Genomic DNA, 24069 nt, shown 5'->3' with positions numbered 1-24069 from the left:
ACGGACAAATTAAAAATAGTTTGGGCGCTTCATCCGCCGTGAATCTGCTATGGCAGCATATAGACATATTGTTCTACCAAACACAACAGTTGTTTTGGCTTAAAATACAGCAGTTTATTTTAAAGAGGGTTGCAAGAGCAGAAACTGCGTTTTATATACAGTACATATATATATACATATATATAGAGACAAGGCTGAAAAGGCAGTTTCTGCTCTTGCAACCCTCTTTAAAATAAACTGCTGTATTTTAAGCCAAACGAACTGTTGTGCTTGATAGAACAATATGTCTATATGCTGCCATAGCAGATTCATGGCGCACTAAGCCTCCGAACTATTTTTAATTTGTCCGTTTTACCCTGAAAACCCCCAATTACAGACGTCGCGCAACCGCTTTTGTTTCAACCTAGCCATAAAAAGAAAGTAATCGTATTTATTATTCCAAATGTCTGTCATTTTAGTTTAGAATCATTAAATGATGTCTAATATTTAGCTAAAAAAAAAAGACTTTAAAAAGTATTCACTTTCATATTTTAAACTTTTAAACAAATGACGTCACAATGAAAAAAATGGTGTCTGTAAAAAAGTCACGGATATCTACCTCATAACTATCGCTTAATTGTATTTTTTTGTTACTGTCGCATTTTCCCCGATATGTTAAATGATAAATAATCGATCCAAACAAAGAAATTAGAAAGAAAAAAAACGTTTAAAAGGGTAAATATATGCAAAACAACATCTCGATCACTCTTTGGCCCTTATTATATCACCATGTTTCACCCATAAAATCCCCCCAAAATCCGGCTGTGGCCATTCACAGCTGTGTCTTGACACCCAGTGATACATGCTACACAGAGTTTTTGGATCGAAAACAAGGTAAGTACACGATAATATCTCATTAAAACGATGCCGTCTGTAATTCTGCTCTTGCGTGTTCTTGCCTCCAATTAGGGTTTTTCCGTTTGAAAATTTTTTTTTTTTTAAATGCCTTTCCGTTAAAAATTGTTCTTCCCCCAGAAAATTGTGATTTTAACCTTTCCAATGATGTATCACACGTGCATATCGGACAAGTTTGAAATTTGGCCAAATTGGGGGTCTCAGAGCGGAACTTCAAGTCACCTGAGTGTTTTCCGCCATATATTTTGTTTTTAAGCTGCACACAGACTACTTTTCATTGTGTCAAAGTGTCGTTTTGTCAGTGTTGTCCCATGAAAAGATATACATAAATATCTGCAGAAATGTGAGGGGTCTACTCACTTTTGTGATACACTGTATTTACTCAAGTCCAAGTAAAAAATAGTCGGAGAAAATAATACTAAGTAATGAGTAACTGCTTAGAATTTCAATTTTTTTTTTTTTTTAAAAATGGTATACTGTATTTGTTTCTGAGCACAATGTCCATTTGAGGCCAAAAGAATACACAAAAATCATAGAATTTCGATTACCAAAATCCACAGAAATGAAACATCATTCATCTAGAAAGCATGCGTGCCCTCTAGTGGGTATCTACGAATTTCTGTGGTTTATCTGTGCCAAATAAAAACTAGGAGAGATGGTGAAATCCAAACTTTTGAATAAGGGTGTGACAATATATCAAAATAGTAGGATATCACGATACTTTATATACAGGGCTGCAGCTATCGATTATGTAAGTAATCGATTAATCTATCTATTAGTTAGTTCAAATAATCGAGTAATCAGATTAGGAACGTTTAATGTGTTATAGAATCTATTTTAGGAGATGTAAATCAAAGGCTTGCTAAGATTGCCTTTTCAAAAGATCATTAAACTTAAACACAAAACAAAATTCCCGAGTGTTATTTCAAACTGTGCAGAATTGCAATTTCATTTCACAAGAGCAATAAATGCATTGAACAATAAATTAAAATACCTGAGCTTAAAAAAATAAATAAATAAATAGGGATCGAAGTACAACAAAAGAACAACTGGCTAACTTGCATAGCAAAAGTCCGTTAGCTTAAATGCTATAAAAGGCTATTGTGTTTTTTTTTGTTTTGTTGTTTTTACAATGCTCTTAATAAATTGTCCAAACATATATGATATATTCCCACATAAAAACTGCTAAATATACCTCTAAACTAAATAACGAATGCATAAATAAACATATTAGCTCCAACAAAAACTTATAACCTTATGTTGGTCTTAACATGGAGCAGCTGGATCCAGCCATGTTAGATGTTATGTCATATTCACAGTTGCCACTATTTTAAAAAGGTGTCACAGTTTACAAAAAAAGGAAAATGGTGAAATTTTTCGCTATATTGCGTTCGTTCTTTTGCCCCTTCAAGTCAAAATGAATTGGACATCCAGCGCCATCAATGGCACTAAAACTAGAGCATTCACAGCCAGTCTTCCCGACTGTGGAGGCATTTAAAGGTCACTTCCTGTTAATTTTAGGGAATTTATAGGTCACTTCCTGTTGATTTTGAGTCACTACATATTCTTTCTGGCTGGCATGATCGTAGAATGGCAAGCTTGCGTCTGATTGGTATGATGGAGTCATGTGATTATTGTTTTGACCTCTCATTGGTGAAATTGGTAGAGCTACACTTGGCATCGCTGGCAAAAAAAAATCTAATATAGTAGTATGTAGAATAAAGAGGAAAAATGTATCAACTCTTGTGTAGCCCAAAGTAGCGGAGTAAGAGTAGCATTTTTCTTCACAAATCTACTCAAGTAAAAGTAGAAAGTACTGCCTCGTAAAACTACTTTTAGGAGTACATTTTTCACCAAAAGTTAATCAAGTAAATGTCACGGAGTACATGTAATTCACTACTACCCACCTCTTGGTACAATAAGGGACTGTTTACGCAAAAAAAAAAAAAAGAAAAACCCTGACAAAAACGAGACAAAATGGCAAACCATATCGACTCGTAAAGTCAAATTCAAGTAAGTCGGATATGTCGTCACCCGGAGACTACCTGGGCTTGAATTTTTACGGTGCTTTAAAGACCACGTGATTTAACAGGCTGGAGTGATTATAGCACTTCCGACTGCAAGCTTATGTGTGGTCATGTGACAATATTGTTATGTCTGATTGGTAAAATGGAGTCATCCAATTACAGTGGTATGAAAAAGTAGCCGAACTAATTTAATTAATTTCTCACATTTTTGCATAAAATCACCATCAAATGTCATCTGATCTTTGTCAAAAACACACAGATGAAAAAACAGTGCCTGTTTTAACTAAAACCACCCGAACATTTAAAAGATTTTCATATTTGAGGATAGCATGCAAACAATGACGGAAGGGGGATAATATGTAAGTGAACCCTCTGCCTAAGGCGAATAAGGAGCAATTGAAACCAATTTTCACCAAACAATTTAAGTCAGGTGTGTCCCCAATCACTGACTAGTGGTTTAAAGCTACCCTGGCCACTATAAAGCACACACTTGGTAGGAGATGTCTTGTTGAGAAGCATTGTCTGATGTGCATCATGGCTTCGTCAAAAGAGCTGTCTGAAGACCTGCGATTAAGGATTGTTGATTTGTATAAAGCTGGGAAAGGATACAAAACCATCTGTAAAAGTCTGGATTTTCATCAATCGACAGTCAGAGAAGCAGTTTACAAATGGAGAGAGTTTGGCACTGTTGGTTCTCTCCCAAGGAGTGGCCGTCCACCAAAGATTAAGCCAAGAGTTCAGTGCAGAATACTCAGAGAGGCAAAAAAAAGAACTCTAGAGTGTGTGCTAAAGACTTACAGAAATCACTGCCAATATCTCTGTGTACACATCAACTACTGTATATGTAAAACTAAGGCCAAGAATGGTGTTCATGGGAGGACTCCACAGAGGAAGCTACTGCTGTCTAAAAAAACATTGTTGCTCGGTTAATGTTTGCATAAAGGCCCTTGGACACTCCACAGGTGTTTTGGCAAAATATTTTGTGGCCACACTGATCTAAAGCTACAGGAAGCGTCCGGTTGAAGTTATTGCTGTCAAAGGGGGGAGGGGCACAAAATATTAAATGTGATGGGTCACTTACTGATGTTTCCCCCTTCTGTCATTGTTTGCATACTATCCTCATTGAAATATGAAAACCTATAAATGTTTGGGTGGTTTTAGTTTAAGCAGACACTGCTTTTTCATCTGTGTGATTTTAACAAAGATCAGATCACATTTGATGGTGATTTTATGCAGAAATGTTAGAAATTCCAAAAGGTTCAGGTACTTTTTCGTACCACTGTATTATTGTGACGTCTCATTGGTGAAACTGGTAGAGTCACTGCGCTGGCAAATAATGAAGTCAAATCTGATATGTAAAATAAAGAGAAACTGTAACACTTCCAGCGTAGCCCAAAGTAGTGGCGTAAGAGTGGGGTTTCTTCTTCACAAAGTAGAAGTAAGAGCATGGCGCGGTAAAACTACTTTTATAAGTACATTTTCCTCAAAAAGTTACTCAAGTAAACAGAGTTAATGTAACATGTTATTACACACTTCTGCTTTTCTGTCACTTGCAAAATCAATACACTGAGCCAATCAAGAGGACAAGCAAACAATGACAATGAGGGATTTTTCCTCATAATCCACATGCTGAGAGGTCACTGGATTATATAGTGGATGATTTTTTTTCTCTTTGTTGACTCACATACACCCAGCACATGAAACATCTTGCGCAATCATCTTAAAGGGAACCACAGATAAAAAGACATGTAGTTCTTAAGAGATAAATGTTAGTACAAGTAATAATTGTTTGATATTAAAACCCCTCTTAATGTGTTCGTTTTAATAAATTTTGTAAAATTTATATCAAAAAATGAACTAGTAGCTTGCCATTGTTGTTGACGTCATAGGGCGGTGACATCACAGGGCCACCCTGCCGTACTTCACAGTCAATCTTAACTATGTAAGGTAGTGATTTAAATATACCACAAGGTGTCAATGGCGACTTTTACATTCATAAGACATCAAGCCAATGAGTGCGTTTTGTCCCTCGACTGACGCCGTAGCTCCCTGTTTTGTTTTGTTTTTAGACTGGGTCTATTGTGATTCACGTTCATTTGAGTGTTGTCTGAAAATGGCTCCCAGCATCATTGTGTATTTTGACTAAATATTGCCTTCCATTGTATTTGTTGAGCTAAAGGAGTTGCCAAAATGTTTAAATAAACTTTGACCAGGGGTGAAAGCGGGCCAGAACGGTCAGGAACGCAGTCCCGGTATAAGATTCAGGGCCAGAACGCAGTTCCGGTATAAGATTCAGGGCCGGAATGTTGTTCCGGTACACGGTGCTTTGATTCCGAAAATATGAGGGCAATTGTCAAAACGCTATGTAAAAAAAATACTTTTTTTTAAAAAAAATACAGTGATACCTCAGCTCACGAACATAATTGGTTCCCAGAAAGTGTGTGTGAGGCGAAAAGTTCGTCTTCCGAACATTTATTTCCCATAAGAAACCATTAAAATGAGAATAATCCGTTCCCAGGTCCCCATAAAACATAATTTTCTACTAAATAAGCCTTAAAACTATACAAAAATATACGTTATTTTATGTATAATAAATGTGCTATTGTATTATAATTAAAGAAATAAACTGCACTGTATAATAAAGTCGTTTTATTTACCTTTGTGATGGTAGTTGATGGCTTGATGGAATGGAGTGGGAGGAGGAGGGAGGGAGGGAGTTACTGTTTGGAAGGAGAGTGTTACCGGCAAAGTGCGCAGTTAGCGTAGACTCCACTGCTGTGCCCCCCGCATGCTTTTGGTTGTTAATAAAAGTGCCCACAAAAAGCCATCCGACGCCTCTGGGTGTTTGTATGCACGCCGCCAACTTTCTGGAGAGGAAATCGGGCGAACCGAAGACAACCGACGACAGCGAGCCAACGTGACTCGCCAAACACCGGTCCACTTCTCACGACGGTGGGAAGCTGAAAGCACCGCCAATTACCAGTCGAGGGCGAATTGGTAACACGAGTCACCTTCCATAAGGACTGTTGGTAACTCTTTTTCGGTCCCATAATAGCAAAAGTCCACTCAATATGGTCCAAAATGTCTATCAAACACAAACCACATCCGCACTCAACGAAAGGGAGGGGACGAACTGGGACGCCGTGGGCGTGCGTCAGCTTCTCGTGGCGCTGTTCGACCGCGTGGTTTCGTTCGTCCGCCGAAAACTAGTTCGTCAGCAGAGAGTATATGCTCGCGAATTTAATGTTCTTGAGGCGAAAAGTTCGTGAGCTTAAGCGTTCGTGAGCTGAGGTATCACTGTAAATGAATAAATGCTAAGCTGCCACACATGCATTTCATCTCCAAGAATAAAACAATCTACCAACATCAGATTTACATACACAAGTGCTAACAACAAGCATAATAAAGTGCTTGTTCAGAGTAATCCGTTTCCACCAATATTTATTATTTATTTTATTCCACGGAGGGCATGGAGGTTTTCCCAGCTGCTGCAGTTATCGGAGTCTGACGATGATGAGTCACGTCAATGTGCGAATGAATGCAGCAAAGCAAAATTACTGGACTCATTTATCCTTTCAGTTGGCTGACATACTGACATGTGATCAGCGGGGATAGTTAGCTCTGATTGGTTCAAATGTGCATGTTTGGAACAGCAAAAAAAAAAAAAAAAAAAGGTTGTTGAATTGATGCGACAAAAAAGGGCAATGCAACATAAAATGGATCAAATCTTTAAGAGCAACGAAAGAGTTGAGGAGGCTTATTTATCATATCTAGTTTTATTTGCTCTGATGGGGAGGTTCAGAACATCTTAGCTGTCACTGTGCACTTTGGACTTATATTTGTTCATTTATTTTAGGCTACTTATTCATTTCCTTATGATTCAAAAAAGTAAATGTTTGCGCAAAAATCAAAATATATTCCATTTCTTACATTAACTACAATTTTAATATACATCCTATGTTCTTAAGTAGTTAAAATTGAGATATGGCATTTAGTATGTGAGGAATTGAGGGAAAATAAAAATTAGGAGATGGAGGTTGGGGTTATTGCTGTTTTTGTTACTTTTTATTTTGCAAATCATTGGAGAAAAAAAACAATTTTGAATGAAAATCAGTTTTTGTATGTGTTATAGAAATAACTGTGCTAAAACAGCTTTCTTTGCATTTCAGGAGTTTAAGAGGTTTGACCCCCTCCCCACCCAAAAAAAAAAATTTGAAAAAAAGAAAAGAAAAAAAATAATAAATAAATAAAATTTCTGGCTCCGTGGCAACCTTCACGTTGGGGAGTTCCGAAAAGAAATTCTAGCCACTTTCGCCCCTGAGTTTGACCAAAGACTGAGAAAATTTTATGTGTATTTTGCGCATCTATTTTGATTGTGAATGCCAGTTCTCTTTGCAGTGTAGTGTTGACTGTGTGAGAATAGGGCTTCAGTAGTAAAAATTGAAGCACTTTTCTTCTTGGTGACATTTTTTGAGAGATATGAGTATTAGTTTTGTAGTATTTTCACTATATGATACTTATGTGTGTTGTGAAAGACTTGCCGAAGCTTATGCCAATAAACGGCGCAGTCCGAGCCACGAATCTGAATGCCAGTGTCACTCTCCTTTCTCTCTTCCACAATGGATTGAAGAAACTACAGCGTCAGTCAAGGGAAAAATACACACTCATTGGCTTGATCCCTAATTAATGTAAAACTTGCCATTGACACCTTGTGGCGTATTTAAATCACTACTTTACATAATTAAAGAGTGACACGTTTTTTGTTTTTTTAAGAGTGACAGGTGGTATTCTGGCAGCGTGGCCCTGTGATGTCACCGCCCTGTGACGTGAACAACAATGGCGACGTACTAGTTACAATAATTTTACAAATTGTATGAAAACGAAAACATCAAGAGGGGTTTCAATATCAAATTATAATAACTTGCACTAACATTTATCTTTTAGGAGCTATAAGTCTTTCTATCCGTGGATCCCTTTGAACCAGTACTTCTCAAATAGTGGGGCGGGCCCCCCCAGGGGGGCGCAGAGCAATGCTGGGGCTGGTGCATGTGACCTTGGGGAACATACTTTTTTGCCGTACTAGATTAAAGTGTAATTGCACATCCACTCAGTGGGTGGCAGTGCCACTCTCATTTTCATCGTGTGCGCAGTATTTTTGAATCAAGAGCACACAACAAAGAGCGCCGGACATATGAAAAGCTAAGACAAGGAAATATGACTAAGCATATGTAGCATTTGGCTTTTACTTTTAGTACAGTGGGGGATGAGGAAAGACCAGTCTGTTTACTTTGTCTAAAAATGTTCGCAGTGGACAGCGGGAATTATTTTTTTTCAGCGAAAATTCAATTCCATTCAATTCAATTTTATTTGTATAGCCCTAAATCACAACAAGGTTGTCTCAAAGGGCTTTGAAGAGGCAATATGATACACAGTCAGAAACAGCAGATGAAATAAATAGAGATGAAATAAATAAAGGTCAAGTCCTGGGCATCCCCCATCCTTCGACCCTCCATTGTCGGCAAGGAAAATGCGCCGAATATTGCCAACAATCCTCCCGCTTAGTCAGTGTTACATAAGTAAACCAGCAAGCACTGTCAGCATCATATAAGGTGGCATACCTAGTTGCTCAGTGCAAAATAACCCCACACCATAGCAAAGGAGCTAATACTGCCTGCAGCAAAACTAAAAATTGTCCCTCCAACCAATGACACTGTCGTTTTTGTTCTATTAATTTTTGTTTTTTTTTTCGGTCTAATCGTTTTGCATTTTATCCTAATGAGTTAATGTTATTGATCAATTTGAATTTATTACTATTTATTGATTTTATTCAATTTTAATTTTCAGTATCAAACGGTCAAAAAATGTATCGAGTGTATTTTTACGGTATGGATGTGTTTTTTTGTGTGTTTGTTTTTTTTACACTTTATTGGAAGTTGATCTATATTACTTTTTTTCTTTTAATATTAAAAAGAACACAATGTTATGCAGAGGTCAGCCTATACGCAGACTATGCAGCTGTTTAGGGCCCCTGACCACTAGGGGGCCCCCAATCTGGCAATTGTTTAATTTATATTCTATTTTGTTTGCTACAGTTTGCTTAATTTGACTTTTGTGAGTTTTGATACTTGATTACAAGCTTAAAAAAATAAAAGTTCTTCCTTAACTTCTTTCTTTCCTCTTTTAGAAAAAGGTTTGGTGCTATCTACTGTAAGTACTGACAATCATTTGGGGTGAGAAGTTTGAAGTATGCAGTGCAACAAAATCTGATTAATATACAAAATATGGACGTATGGGTTGGATTGCATGTATGGGTTTCACAGTACACTGTGACGAAATGGTGGGTCAAAAATATGGGCCCTTTTGCATTATTTTGCTTAGGGCCCCCAAATGGCCTGGGCCGGCCCTGGCAGAGGTGTAGTTATAATAATAAGAATTTTATATACAAATGATACTACAGTATCTAGCGGCGGAAGAGAGTTGGGGGGGCGCGGAACGTTTACGTCTTCCTGTGGGGGGCATAACAGAAAATAATTGAGAAGCACTGCTTTAAACTCTTGTGTATGTGTGTGTGTGCGCATGTGCTGATTAAGCTAAAGATGTCAAGGTTAAAGTGTTAAAGTGTTGTTGCAGTATAGATAACTCCTGACATCTCCCCACCTCTCCGCCTTCCACATATCTCTAATTTATTTCAGCAGAACATCCTGCCTTCTTCCCCCCCTCCTTTTCTCTCGCTCCCTTTTCATCATCCTAACCACAAGTGACGCTCACTCTCTCGTTCCAGTGTGTGACAAGCGATTAGCATTCCGAACTTTGGCCACGTATCGCATTTTACCGACAGTCATTGAAGTGATGAGCTGATTTGTCTTTGATGCGGCGCCCAAGTACGAATAGACTCGACTCGTGCGTGGGAAAGCCAGCCAGACGAGCACACCAATACATAGTCCTTCTTCAATTAAATGAAACAAACGTCCGTGAGTCAAATAGGCAGTGACACACATATTTTATGGGTTAAAGACATGGGCGTCATTTTAAATGCCACTGATTTGGTTGCGCTTCCCCCAAAATGAAGTTAAAAGCCTGCCGTGCGTTGCGTGTGTGTGCTGCATGCTTCCCCGAGGCTGACGTCGAGTACGTTGGCTGCATCACTGGACTTCATTAATGCTAATAACCACGGCTTTACTCTCCCAGTTTGTTCCATTGTTCATTAACCTCAGTTCATTTGGCACGGGAATGACAGGATGTCAGGGTTGGGACTGTTGCCCTGCAATGTCCTAAACTGGAATTCATTTGTTCCACGGTGTTTGTTCCTAGTGGAATGAATCTGCAACGCTAGAGTGTTTTGAGTTGTAACTTTTCTAAGCTATGATTTCGTGGCAATGTTGGCATATTACCTCTTCCAATGGCAGACCTGCAAAATGCAGCTTCAGAGCTGAATTTGGCTCTTTTCATTACCTGATTGTACATTATTTTTTGCTACTTTTTCCCAGGGGTGAAAGTGGGCCAGAACAGTCCGGAACACAGTTCCGGTAAGAGATTTGGGGCCGGAACGGGGCGGAACGGTGCTTTGTTCCGGAAATATGAGCCTGGGATTGAACCATTGATCTCAGAACTGTGAGGGGAACGTGCTAACCATTGTGTGTGTGTAAAACCTGTTGTGTTGAATTAGATGGGGCTTTGCAAGGCAAACGCCTATATTGTAAAATTGGTTTAATTTTTTTTTTTTAATGGCGTTTTATGACGCACCACACAGCCCAAACCGTTTGACTGACCATCACAAAAATGACCGGAATTTTCGCGCGACGCAAGGAATTTTTTTAACAAACCACAAAAATTTGCCGTTCGCCCGTAAATGTGATTTTTTTTTAAACTCATTTGCTCCTAAAAACGTATAAATACGTTCTATTTTTAATTGTTTCATTGTCCCAAAAACGTATTTATACGTCTTTCACGGTTTTTTTTTTTCACAAGAGACATCTTTAGGTTAGGCAGGGCAGTAACGCATTTGGTAAAAACTCATATCAGACCATGAAAGGAAATGAAGAGAAATAGTCAGGAAACGGAAGTTGGAAGAAGTAAGAAGAGTGAGAAAATGTGGAGAACGATGTAAAAGACACATGCCCCACACAAGTTCCCGAGGTGAATTGTGTTATGAGGTCGTGGTCACTAAAAAAGAAAGAGTCAAAAAAATCTATCTTGATGAGACAGGAAGTGATGAGGGAAAAGTTTACCACGGCTGTCGCTGCCACAACAGTGTCATCTCTCAGTTCAATAGTTTATTTATGTGTAAATAAATTGTTACTTTGCTATCAAAAGCTCTATTTGTCTTGTTGTTTATGTTATTTTGTAGACGGAAAACATTCAGATGTTTGGGATGTCACAAAAGCAAAAAAATAGCTGTGTTAAAGTCAAAGTTATGTTTGAAATGTATGCTTTTACAAAAAGCTCAATTTCTCTGTTTTTTCATCAGAAATTTGAAAATTGCTCAAACTAAGCCATTTTCTAATGCTGATTTCTAAAGGATGGAACAAGATATGAACTAACTTTTTTTCCTGCTGAAAGAAGAGAGTCTAATCTTTTGATGGGATCCATGTTTATATAGCAATAGAATAGAAATTTCTGTGGACCTTACAAAATCAGTCAAAATCCAGTAAAACGGCTTGGAGCGAAAGGGGTTTTCTCCGGTGAAAATGGCTGGGAGTGAATGACTTAAAAACAAAAAAAAATCAAAATGCTACTTGTCCTACAATTTTTGATCGTATTACATAATTTACACATCAAAAATTCTGGGATGGTAAGGGGCATAAATGTTTTACAGAATTTGGCAAAAATGTATAGTTCCCCCAAAATTCACCAAAAACTCTCCCATTCATTTCTAATGGGATGCCATTGACAGCCATGTACGTCCAAATTTCCCATTCATTTTCAATGGCAAGAAAACATAGGTTCTTGTTATTTCTTACCATTTACCATTACAGCTCCTTGACATTGTGTGACCTAATATCAACAGTACATGTCCCCAAAATGTCCCCAGATTAACAGGAAGTTACCTCATATCAACAGGACCTATCCCTCAAATAGATATCAACAGGACATGTCCCCCAAATGTCCCCAAATCAACAGAAAATGACCTGATAGATCCGATCGTAATTTCTCTTGGAATTGCAATTTCTAGTTGGGCATTACATTTATAACTGTGCCAAAAGCAGTTTTTGCATTTCGGTGGTTTTAGGAGGTTCAAGCTCCCCTTCAACCAAAAAAAAAAAAAAAAAACTTTGTCAGGGAGTTCTGGCAAGAAAGTCTAGCCACTTTCACCCCTGCTTTTGCCCAATTGCAATCACCATTGACTGACAATGTTTTCCCCATTTCTGTGTCCTACTAGAACAGTACCATCTGAATAACTCAGCTCATAGCCAGTTCGGACCAAGCCTGCCTCACTCCCACAGCAACCATGGCACGGTGGGACTCAACAAGTACACTTCCTTGAAAGCCGTGGGTAAGTGGTAGTACACACTCTTCCACCATATGACACTGAATACAACTGGCGTGATAACCTTTTGAGTTGAGCAGGTTGGCAGCTAACAGGGGTGTCATTGCCCAGTGGCAACCTGAGGGTTGATCACAAAAAAAGAGCCAACGCTTGATGAAAACAATGTTATTGAGTTACACAACCTGTTGAACACAAAGCTACTTTAAAAGTGCGTATGACACCGAAAAGCACGTTTAGCTCATATTTCACACTAGGGGTGTGACAAAATATCGAAATGGTGATGTATCGTGATACTTTGTATCCCAATAGGTTATCGATATGCTTCTGTCAAGAATCGAAATATCGTTTTAAAAAGGTGTCAATGTTTAAAAAAAAAAAAAAAGGGAACCATCAAGTTGCTACCAAAATCTTTCTCTATAATAATGTTTCAGTTAACTCTAAAGGCCGAGTTATACTTCCGCGTCAGACCTGCGCCGTCAAGGAAGACCCGAGTTACGACCCTGCTCCGTAGCCTGACGCGTGCCTCTCGAATTTTCCAACCTTCGCGTCGCGTAGACGCATATGACGTGGCAGAAACGGACTGTGATTGGTCCGCTCAGACTGTTGTTTCCGGTTTAGCGCGAAATCACCGCCATTGTAGAATAGAATCAAACATTATTTTCTACACGCAAAAATGGACCAAGCCGACGGAATTATCATCGAAGAGCAAGTCTCGTCAAGACATTATTGTGATTGCCAAATGGCAAGGTCGGCGATTGAAAAAAAAAATGGAAGAACCACCGAGACGTGTGTGTTCGGAATCGAGTGGCCACACGAAGTGGTGACCCAGTCGGCCAAAAACTGCCAGCTTTTTATCACTTTATGTCGTATTTTTGGTTGGTGCACTTCATCATTTATTGTGTACATGTGTTTGTTTGCTGTGAGTCTGTGACTTATTTACGTGTCACACTTCAAGTATATGAAGAATAAAGCACAGATTTGGTGTCAAAAAAGTTGTTTTGATCTTTAATTTTCAATAACAGACATTTCACACACGATACATCATCACTGATAGAGAGTGCCTCGGTGCTTTTTATGATAACGTTAAAATCAAGGATCCCACCGCAGTTTGGGAAGTTCCATAGACGCCAGAAATCTGCTATGGCTTCCCACTGGCTGGTTGTAGGACACGGCAAACAAATCATGCTGGAGGGCTTTGGAGACTGAACGCAGTGCTCGACGCCAGTTTGAAGCTAGCCGCCACAGCTAGCTCTCTCCACCCGAGTCTAAAACTCTCTGTGCGGCATCAAAAGTCGGCCAGACCAACTCGAAACCGTCTTCTGCCTCGCCTGGCCCTCAACATTTGTATGTTCAATATTTATTCAGTGTTGATGAGCAGAATATTTACTTTCAAGAGTTCCATCTTGCATTGTTTATTTTTTTCTCCAACTTGCAGAAGTCAACAAGCATGCCCCAAAACCGTACAAACATAATGCCACACCCCTCTAGTGGATTGGCTTTGAATTACAGAGCAACGCGTTCCCTCACCGCAGAACTATCGGATGTCGAATGACGCCGTAGTCGCTGCGCTGTCACCGCAACGCGGGAGTATAACTCAGGCTTAAGGCTGCCATTGACAGTTCTCGACGCCCAATCCATTTAGACTGAACATTCGTTCATTCAAAACCAGAGCATTCACAGGTCATTTCCTGTTGAGTTTGAGTCACTGCCTATTCATTTGGGTGATTCTCAGGTCACTTCCTGTTATGTAACTCACAATAAACAGGAAGTGACCCATAAAATACCCTCAAAATCAACAGGAAGTAACTGAAAAATCAACAGGTAAATGACCTTAAATGGCCCAAAATTACCTCATTGCCGCATTGGTTGCCACTGACGGTCATAGACGTTCAATCCGTTTGAAGTGGGAGGGATGACAGCTAATGAACGAATGTTCATTCGCTGCCACCCTCCCAGTTCAAATGGATTGGACGTCTAATAGTGATAAACTCATTCCAATTCACAGCAGAAGCTTGTTTTTCTGTTTATTAGTTGTTTGTAGAAAATCCTAGACTAATGTACCAATGTATCGATAATCGTATCGCCAAATCGTCAGATCATCGTTATTGTGAGCTTTGTATCGCAAAACTTATTGAATCGTGAGGTAACAAGAGGTTCCCACTCCTATTTCACACGGTGTTTTATGCTGCTGATTGAAACCATTTGGATGTGTGTGGAAGCGATCGTGTCATATATTCGATTTTTGAATCCCGCGCCATGAAAATGAGTTACTTCCGGCTCCAGTCTCGGGTTTAGGACTAATGCAAATGTGACGTCACCCGGGTCAGCATCTCACAATACAGCATTGCTTTATAGCATGCAGATGGACTGCTGATTCGGCTAATTTTACGGATTAGTTCGTTTATTTTTCGCATCACGCCAGCCAAACGGCTGCAGGCTTTTGTAGCTGCACCAGGGAGAGGCGTGGGAGCCTTTTTGGGTTTCAGAAAGTTCCTGTTCACCCCGAGATTGGCAAAAACAAGTGTGCTACCACTGTGGGACCATTGGACTTACGAGGAAGTGAGTAAACATCGTGTTTTCTATGATGTCAAATACTGGGATCATGGCACACATTTTAATACGAAGGTGGCTTGCATTTTGTGGCTGACATGCTCCTTGTCTGCCAAGAATGACACTCGGCCGATGACCGGCGCCTTGTCACACCCCCCCACACCCACCACCGGGAGAGCATTATACTCGGCTTATTGCCTCTTCGTGTGCCCGGTGTTATGTCAAATTTTCCACCCCATCAGAAATTGCAACTTTGTGTTAAAAATGGCCGTGATTACAGTGATTACAAAGTAAACACTACAAACTTTCTTTAAATAAAGGAATATTTACTTACGTTTGATCATGGACGGACACGTAGAAAAGTTCTCCTCAGACACATCCTGCCATGTGAGCTGCACAACAACTGCACGCCGCTCTCATACTGTTAACGTCCTTCACCGTGTAGTAAAGCATTATTTTACGCCATATTCAGGTTGACATTGTGGCAGCTACGCGCTCCTCCGACATCAGCAGGTTTGTCCGGCGGTCATTCTGCAGCTGCTTCCCCGGCAAACAAGCTCTCTTGCCTGCAGCAGGGGAATGAGTCCGACAAGCTGCAACTTCCTCGGGTTGCTGATCGGCGAAGACAATCGACAACCCCGCCGCCGTGTGAAATGATCCGGGCTAGTTTTGTGTGATTTTTCGCTTCGCAGACTTTGAAACATCACTCAGTTTGGGTTAGCATGTCGGCTAGCTGTCACGCCTCCTGGTTTGTTTACATTCGCCGAAAGTTGAAGGTCAAGTCGAGAGTTTTGACCATTATGGAGTAATTTTGCCAAGTCGCACTGAATAAATGCATTTTTATTATTTCATATTCCATTTAGCACAATACTGTTATTTGTCATGAACATACCATTTCTTTAGCAATTGGGGACAAATACTTCGATAAAAAAAAAAATCCTGTAAAAATATTGGAGTAGAGAGACTGAAACAATGACATTTTGCGGCTCTCTTCGTCGTATTTTGCACGTTCTGAATAATTCCCCCTCAACGGGCTGAATTGTAAATAAGATGAAACCATGAACCTGCCGACGTCATCCTCCTGTTGGGGACGCTAGAGCCCTATAATGGTAGGCGTGGCTAAACTGCAAATTAAAAGACTAATTTCTCGTCATCTGCGCTTTGCCAAATTGTTGTATATAGTCGAATAATCTCAAAATATGATTCTAATTCACATAATAATGTTATTTAGGACTTTTTTTTTATCCTGTTTTTTGCACTTTACGGAGGACTATTAGCACAAGTGTGTTTGCTCTTTCCTCTTAAAGGGGAACCATGGATAGAAAGACATGTAATTCTTAAAAGATAAACGTTAGTATGGGTTATTGTAATTTGGTATTAAAACAGCTCTTAATGTTATCGTTATAATATCATTTGTAAAATTAGTTTAACTAGTAGGTCGCCATTGTTGTTGACGACGCAATACGCACCCTGGGCGGTGACGTCACCGGGCTCCCACAGTGTCACTCTATAGCTACAGTGCTGGCCAAAAGTATTGGCACCCCTGCAATTCTGTCAGATAATGCTTAGTTTCTCTCAAAAAATGATTGCAATTACAAATACTTTAGTAGTAATCTCTTAATTTATTTTGCCTGCAATGAAAAACCACAAAAGTGAATGAAAAAAAATTAATCATTATCATTTTACACAAAACTCCGAAAATTGGCCAGACAAAAGTATTGGCACCCTCAGCTTAATACATGGCAGCACAACCTTTAGACAAAATAACTGCGAACAAAAGCGTCCAGTATCCATCAATGAGATTCTTACAATGCTCGGCTGGAATTTTAGACCATTCCTCTTTAGCCAATTGATCCAGGTCTCTGAGATTTAAAGGGTTCTTCAAACTGCCATTTTCAGATTTCTCCACAGGTGTTCTATGGGATTCAGGTCTGGACTCATTGCTGGCCACTTTAGAAGTCTCCAGTGTTTTCTCTCAAACCATTTTCTAGTGCTTTTTGAAGTATTTTGGGTCATTGTCCTGCTGGAAGACTCTTGACCTCTGAGGGAGACCCAATTTTCGCACACTGGGCCCTACATTATGCTGCAAAATTTGTTGGTAGTTTTCAGACTTTATAATGCCACACACACGGTCAAGCAGTCCAGTGCCAGAGGCAGCAAAGCAACCGCAAAACATCAGGGAACCTCCGTCATGTTTGACTGTGGGGACCGTGTTCTTTTCTTTGAACGCCTCATTTTTTATCCTGTAAACTCTATGTTGAGCCTTTCCCAAAAGTGACACCAGAAGTGGGGTCTTCCTTGGTATCCTACCATAGAGTCCCTTTTTATTCAGACGCCGACAGATAGTACGGGTTGGCGCTGTTGTACCCTCGGACTGCAGGACAGCTTGAACTTATTTGGATGTTAATTTAGGTTCTTTATCCACCATCTGCACAATCTTTCGTTGAAATCTCTCGTCAATTTTTCTTTTCCGTCCACATCTAGGGAGGTTAGCCACAGTGCCATGGGCTTTACACCTATTGATGACACTACGCACGGTAGACACGGGAACATTCAGGTCTTTGGAGATGGACTTGCAGCCTTGAGATTGCCCATGCTTTCTCACAATTTTGCTTCTCAAGTCCTCAAACAGTTATTTGGTCTTCTTTCTTTTCTCCATGTTCAATGGAACACTCGCTGCTCAATGTGTAGTTACGCCACTGCCTCCAGTTATGATAGCAAAGTAACAACAATATGACTGGACCTTCAAAACCAAGCTTGAGGCTTTTTACCTGGTGTTTCATGTTGGTTAAAGGTCAAATATGCAAAAACCTGTTGTCCTCGAGCCATTGTAACATTACGAAGGATTCCGCCCAGCCTCAGGCATGTCATTAGAACTAAACTAGCCTTGGACAAAAGCAAATCGCTGCTTGACAAGATGGATTATATTAACCTTTATCATCCACAATACTGCACAAATGCCCTTTTTCAGCTGCCTTCTGCCCATCTCTTTAATTTCAGTTGATACACACCTTTCAATAAGTGCAATTTTCACCGATTCTTATACCCGACTGTGTGGTATTGGTCGATGCAATACTGCACTGATAACACATTTAATATATACAGTGGTATGAAAAAGTATTTGAACCTTTTGGAATTTCTCACATTTCTGAAAAAAAAAAACCACCATCAAATGTGATCAGATCGTTGTCAAAATCACACAGGTGAAAAAACAGTGTCTGCTTTAACTAAACCACCCAAACATTAATAGCTTTTCATATTTTGATAAGGATAGCATGCAAACAATGACAGAAGGGGGGGAAATAAGTGAACCCTCTGCCAAAGGAGACTTAAAGAGCAATTGAAACCAAGTTTTACCAAACAATTTAAGTCAGGTGTGTGCCCAATCACTGATGAGACATTATCTTCAATTTTAACGTACCGTAATTTTCGGTCTATAAGCCGCTAATTTTTTTCTTCATTTTGATACCTGTGGCTTATAGTCCAGTGCAGATTTTTATTTTTTGGGGGGGGTTAATAGGTAACACTTTATTTGACAGCAGCGTCATAAGACTGTCATAAGACCGTCATAATTATGACATGACACCACCATGGATATGACTGAATGGTTATGTCATTAAGTGTCATCCGGCAAACTATGTCACTAACTCCATTTATTTCCAGCTTGGAAATGTTACATCCATTCAAAAGTGAGATTATTTGCCAGATAACACTAAATGACATCTGTTACAGTGGTATGAAAAAGTATATGACCCTTTTGGAATTTGTCACATTTCTGCATAAAATCCCCTTCAAATGTTATCTGATCTTTGTCAAAATCACACAGATGTAAAAACAGTGTCTTCTGTAACTAAAACCACCCAAACAATTATAGGTTTTCATATTTTATTGAGGATAGCATGCAAACAATGACATAAGGGGGAAAATAAGTAAAAGAACCCTCTGCTTAAAGACACTTAAAGAGCAATTTAAACCAATTTTTACCAAACAATTTAAGTTAGGTGTGTGCCCAGTCACTGATGAGTGGTTTCAATCTGCCCTGCCCACTATAACACACACCTGGAAAGAATTGTCTTGTTGAGAAGCATTGTCTGATGTGCATCATGGCTCGCTCAAAAGAACTGTCTGAAGACCTGCAATCAAGGATTGCTGATTTGTACAAAGCTGGGAAAGGATACAAAACCATCTCTAAAAGTTTGGATGTTCCTCAATCAACAGTCTGAGAACTTGTCTAATAATGGAGTTTGGCAATGTTGCTTCTCTCCCAAGGAGTGGCCGTCCACCAAAGATGACGCCAAGAGTTCAGCGCAAAATACTCAGAGAGGTATAAAAAGAAACCTAGAGTGTCTACTAAAGACGTACAGAAATCACTGGCACAGACAATATCTCTGTGCAAACATCAACTATATGTAAAACTGTGGCCAAGAATGGTGTTCATGGGAGGACTCCACAGAGGAAGCCACTGCTGTCTAAACAAAAAAATTGCTGCTGGTTTAATGTTCGCAAAAAGGCACTTGGACACTGCACAGAGGTTTTGGGAAAATATTTTGTGGACTTATGAAACCAAAGTTGAATTGTTTGGGAGTAACACACGTCATGTGTGGAGGAAAAATAGAACAGCTCACCAACATCAACACCTCATCCCCACCATGAAGCATTGTGCAGGGAGCATCATGATTTGGGGCTGTTTTGCTACCTCAGGGCCTGGACAACTTGCAATCATTAATGAAAGAATGACTTCAAAGGTTTATCAGGATGTTTTGCAGGAAAACCTGAAGCCAGAAATGTGAGAAATTCCAAATATGTTCAGATACTTTTTTTATACCACTGTATACATTATACTGACTGACTGACAGGTTTTTTTCACTTTTACTAAATAACTACATACTCATTTGATTGTATAGTCATTGCTATGGCTTGGCCACCCTCCCACTTCAAATAGATTGGACATCTACTAATGAAATATCAATTTAAATTCATAGCATAAGCTATCATTTCCCAGACCAAAATGGCCTTAGGGCGGCAAACCAGCCAATCATAGTCAATGCATTGACGGTAAAATGAAGTAATAACTAGCTAATTTCGCTACCGATCTTTAAATGCCCTTGAGTCCAACCCTGGCACTCTGGCTCCCTTTTTTAAAACACATGTTAAAAATCTCGGCGTGATATTCGATTGCAGGCTCAACTTTGAAAAACAGATTAGTTCTGTTGTAAGAGCAAGTTTTTTCCAGCTCCGTCTCTTGGCCAAAATGAAGCCTTTTCTTACTCGCCACGACCTGGAAAAAGCAATTCACGCTTTTATAAACTCAAGGCTGGATTACTGCAACGCACTTTATGTTGGTCTTCCCAAATCCTCAGTTTCTCGTCTCCAACTTGTTCAAAATGCTGCTGCTTGATTTTTAACAGATACACCTAGATGTGAACATATTACCCCCGTGCTATCATTGCTTCACTGTTTTAGAATTGATTTTAAACTTTTACTGTTTGTTTTTAATTCTATTAATGGCCAGGCTCCTTCTTACTTATCAGAAATTTTAACCGTCCGTAACTCTGGCAGGAGTCTTCGCTCTACCGGCCAACTTCATTTGCAAGTCCCGAGGTCCAAACTCAAACAGTGGGGAGACCGATCTTTTGCGGTTGCTGCACCCAGGTTATGGAATAGTCTTCTCCCTGAAATCCGCACCACTACAAATTTGGGCCTTTTTAAATCTCGTTTAAAGACACACCTTTTTAGACTCGCCTTTCCCCAAGATTAGTTTAGCCTGGTTTTATTTCTTTAGGGTTTTTAATGTTTTCGGATTTTATGTTTTATTGTTTTGTTTGCTGTCTGACTTTAATCGTGATGCATTGTTTCGTTTCTTTTTTTTTCTTCCTAAAGTCATTGTATAATACTTTCCTGCCTTTTATTTACTATGTGCCATGTTTGTCTTTGTTGTAAAGCACTTTGGGGACCTTTCGGGTTTTGTAAAGGGCTATATAAATAAATTTGATTGATTGATTGATTGATTGATTGATTGATTTAAAGGATTACAGTGATCCTTCGTCTTTTGCGATTAATAGGAACCAGAACCCGTCGCGATAAGTGAAAAACCCCGAAGTAGCACATAAGCATTTTTTAAAAATGTTTTTGTGTTTAATGTATTTATTCAGATTTAGCATTGGAAAGAGATACATATTAGATGTTTTTTCACTTTTTTTCCCCAAAGTTTAATTAAAGAAAAAAATTATATATTTTAATAAATGGTTTTTAAGCACTTCAATTTAATAATTATGATAAGTTTTTAATATTTTACTGTTGCACCAAATTATTTTTAAACAAGAGTAAAGTAGTAGAAAAATGCTTGGCTTTACTAAATGATTCATTGAGTGAGTCCACAAAAATCTGCTCAAGCTGCTCGCTTACAGACAATGAGTTGCCACAGCAACTGTTTAACAAGTTAAACAATGATTGACGCATGCGGCGCTTTGAAGTTCGTGTCTCTGGCAGATTAAACCCCAACATCTGTCAATCATCGTTAACTTTAATCAGCAACTCCAGTGCAATGCCTGAGGAATGAAGAGCATGGAGAGAAAGTGTGGGAGGGAGGGGGGGAGATTACATGATCGGCTCAGAACCGCCCATCTTTTTCTTTTTTTTTAATTGAAAAAAAATCTGCGATGGACTGAGGGCACAAAGTTTGACGCGCGAAGTAACGAAGAATCACTGTATTCTATCAATATCAAATCATCTGCTATTTACTCAGTGGCTGCCATTGATGGCGCTTGATGTCCAATCAATTTGAGGTGGGGAGGTTGGCAGCGAATCATTCAAATGGATTGGACGTCTACTAGTGATAAACTCATTGACATTCACAGCAGAAGATGATTGGACACCACACGATTGGACGTCTATCATCATCTTTTTTTCTTTTTTACAGTGCCGTGCATAGCTGGTGGCCATTTTGGATCGGTCGACCAGTGGTTGGAAACTAAATCTCAGAGAGTACATATTTTGCAGCATCAGCATGTTTATTCCTAGTACTCCCTGATACTGACGTCATTTTAGTACCTTATTGGTAATGACATTGATCCTATTATCGGTGTAATACTATTTCCAAATAGCCCTATTCAATCAACTCTATTAATTAAAACAAATTTCTTTTTTTATCTAACAATGACAACTTTGACAAAATAACAATAAATGAAAACATTTCAGATGTGAGAAAGCTCTCAGCACCTAACCTTATGGTGTTTGTTTGTATAATTCTCTTTGACATTCATGCCATCCCATGGCACATACATAAACATGCGCGTACACAAAGGACCCTGGGCGAGAGTATTTATAAACCACCATTGTCACATTACCACACCCTGGCACACGTACCTTTATATGTCCGTCATGTCCCGTCATCACATTATCCAGCTTCTGTCCTTGGGGATCAGAGTGAAGAGGAATTAAGATAATACGCATCACCATCAGTTACTTCTTTTAGATTTTGTTGAAAAAATTTCTGCAATGTACTTGGAGGTCAAGCTGGTGTCAATGACGAGATGCGGTATGTCCAACGAGAAACACATCATGAGTTGAATATGATTTATTATAAGCAGCACCACAATAAACTCTTTGTTTACACATTGATGGTTCATTTTAGGTTACATCTGCATGTGAGTATGACCAGCATCAGACTGTGATGAATTGGAAATGAGTGAAGTACAAAAAAGATCAGAAAGTGGCACAAATGTTACATGAGGTTATGCGATCATTCCTGAGGCTATATTCGAAGTTGTTGTTTTTTTTTTTTTTTTTTAGATTTGGTCACAATAAACTCATCATACAAGAATTCTCTGGAATCAATCTGTCCAGCCGGCTTGATTCAGAGACTAGGAATCACACAGTTGTTAAACTTGCTTGCAGGCCCGGATCTAGGTTTACCCACCAGAGTGGGCACTAAGAAATCTTGAGGGGGCACCCCCAATGCAGGCTTTTTTTTACCCTCTGCATTTCTCCGGGCTTGGGACCGGCGCAAGTAGGACACGGGCTTGTGTCCCGTTGAGGTTGCATTAATTTTGGGGGGGTTTATTTGTATTTTGTTTTGGTTATTTTTTTCATTCATCTATCTACTTATTCTCACAGTCGGCGTGATGTCGCGATGACGTCATCTCGCATAGCAACGTGTCGCCATTTTGAGATGGGGGCACGCGCAGGTAAACATCCGTAGACAAACGTTATCTGAAATTCATATATTTCAGCTGTGTTTTGAGTCTTTTTTTTCCATAAAAACGTCTTAAATAAACATGACTTATTATTGTCACGAGTCACTGCCGACAGACGCGAGGAGGCGATACAACTTAAAATTAGCGTGTATTGGCCTGCAAATCTGCCCATACAAAGTCGCAGCTGATAGCTGGATAAAAAATACAAAGGAATTGCCTGCAGTGGAGTTCGGAAACACATGACTACAATGACCTCATAAAGTCACCCAGTAAGTTGACCTTTATCAATTACGTGGAATATATACTGTGTGGAACCAAGAAAACTGGTAGTATATACGGACTGATTATTTCTGCCGTAACCGGTAATTTGCCTCCAAGCGTTATTTAGCCGTGAACACGTCACGGCAAAATAACCAATTCCCAGACCAATAATATACCGATTGACCGTTCAGAGCAGTTCACGGCAAAAGAAAAATAACGCTTTGCGAGTTGTCGGTTACGGTAATAATAACCACTGCCTAGTCTATTGAATCCTAGCAGCTAATTGGGCCCAAAAAAATCGATAAAGTACTAAATGTCGGCTGCAAACGTAAATGTGCCTGGATTTAGGTTCCCACTGGCGAGAATGGTCCACGGAACCGTCTTGTTTTTCTGTTTCTCGATTGATTGCTTTTAGCCATTTGCCTGTCCTTTTCTTCTCACGAGGAAGAACGAAGAACTTCAAATGTGGCTCCGAACTCTTCCTTGTGTCACAACCTGCAACACGGCAACTTTTAGTCATTCCGACGGGGAAAAAAACTGCAAATAAGACAAAAAATCAACGCGTTTGTACTACAATGCAAGACAGAGCAACTGCTTGTGACTCATGTTTTGCCCCCATTTCAATATGGCGACGCTTTGTTGTGGCTGGTGAGGT

General features: G+C 39.5%; 1 protein-coding gene across 1 annotated transcript in view; it reads left to right on the top strand.

Moving 5' to 3' along the window:
• Nucleotides 1–24069, top strand: part of shisa8b (shisa family member 8b) — a 111933-nt gene that overhangs the window by 84541 nt on the left and 3323 nt on the right. Inside the window, exon 4 of the mRNA XM_057826666.1 lies at nt 12301–12414. Coding sequence (XP_057682649.1) covers nt 12301–12414 — 114 coding nt within the window. The remainder of the gene's footprint in view (nt 1–12300; nt 12415–24069) is intronic.

Source organism: Corythoichthys intestinalis, chromosome 21, assembly GCF_030265065.1.
Source record: "Corythoichthys intestinalis isolate RoL2023-P3 chromosome 21, ASM3026506v1, whole genome shotgun sequence".
NCBI classification, from domain to species: domain Eukaryota; kingdom Metazoa; phylum Chordata; class Actinopteri; order Syngnathiformes; family Syngnathidae; genus Corythoichthys; species Corythoichthys intestinalis.
Note: the sequence above shows the minus strand (reverse complement) of the source record. Positions and strands in the feature narration are given on the sequence as shown.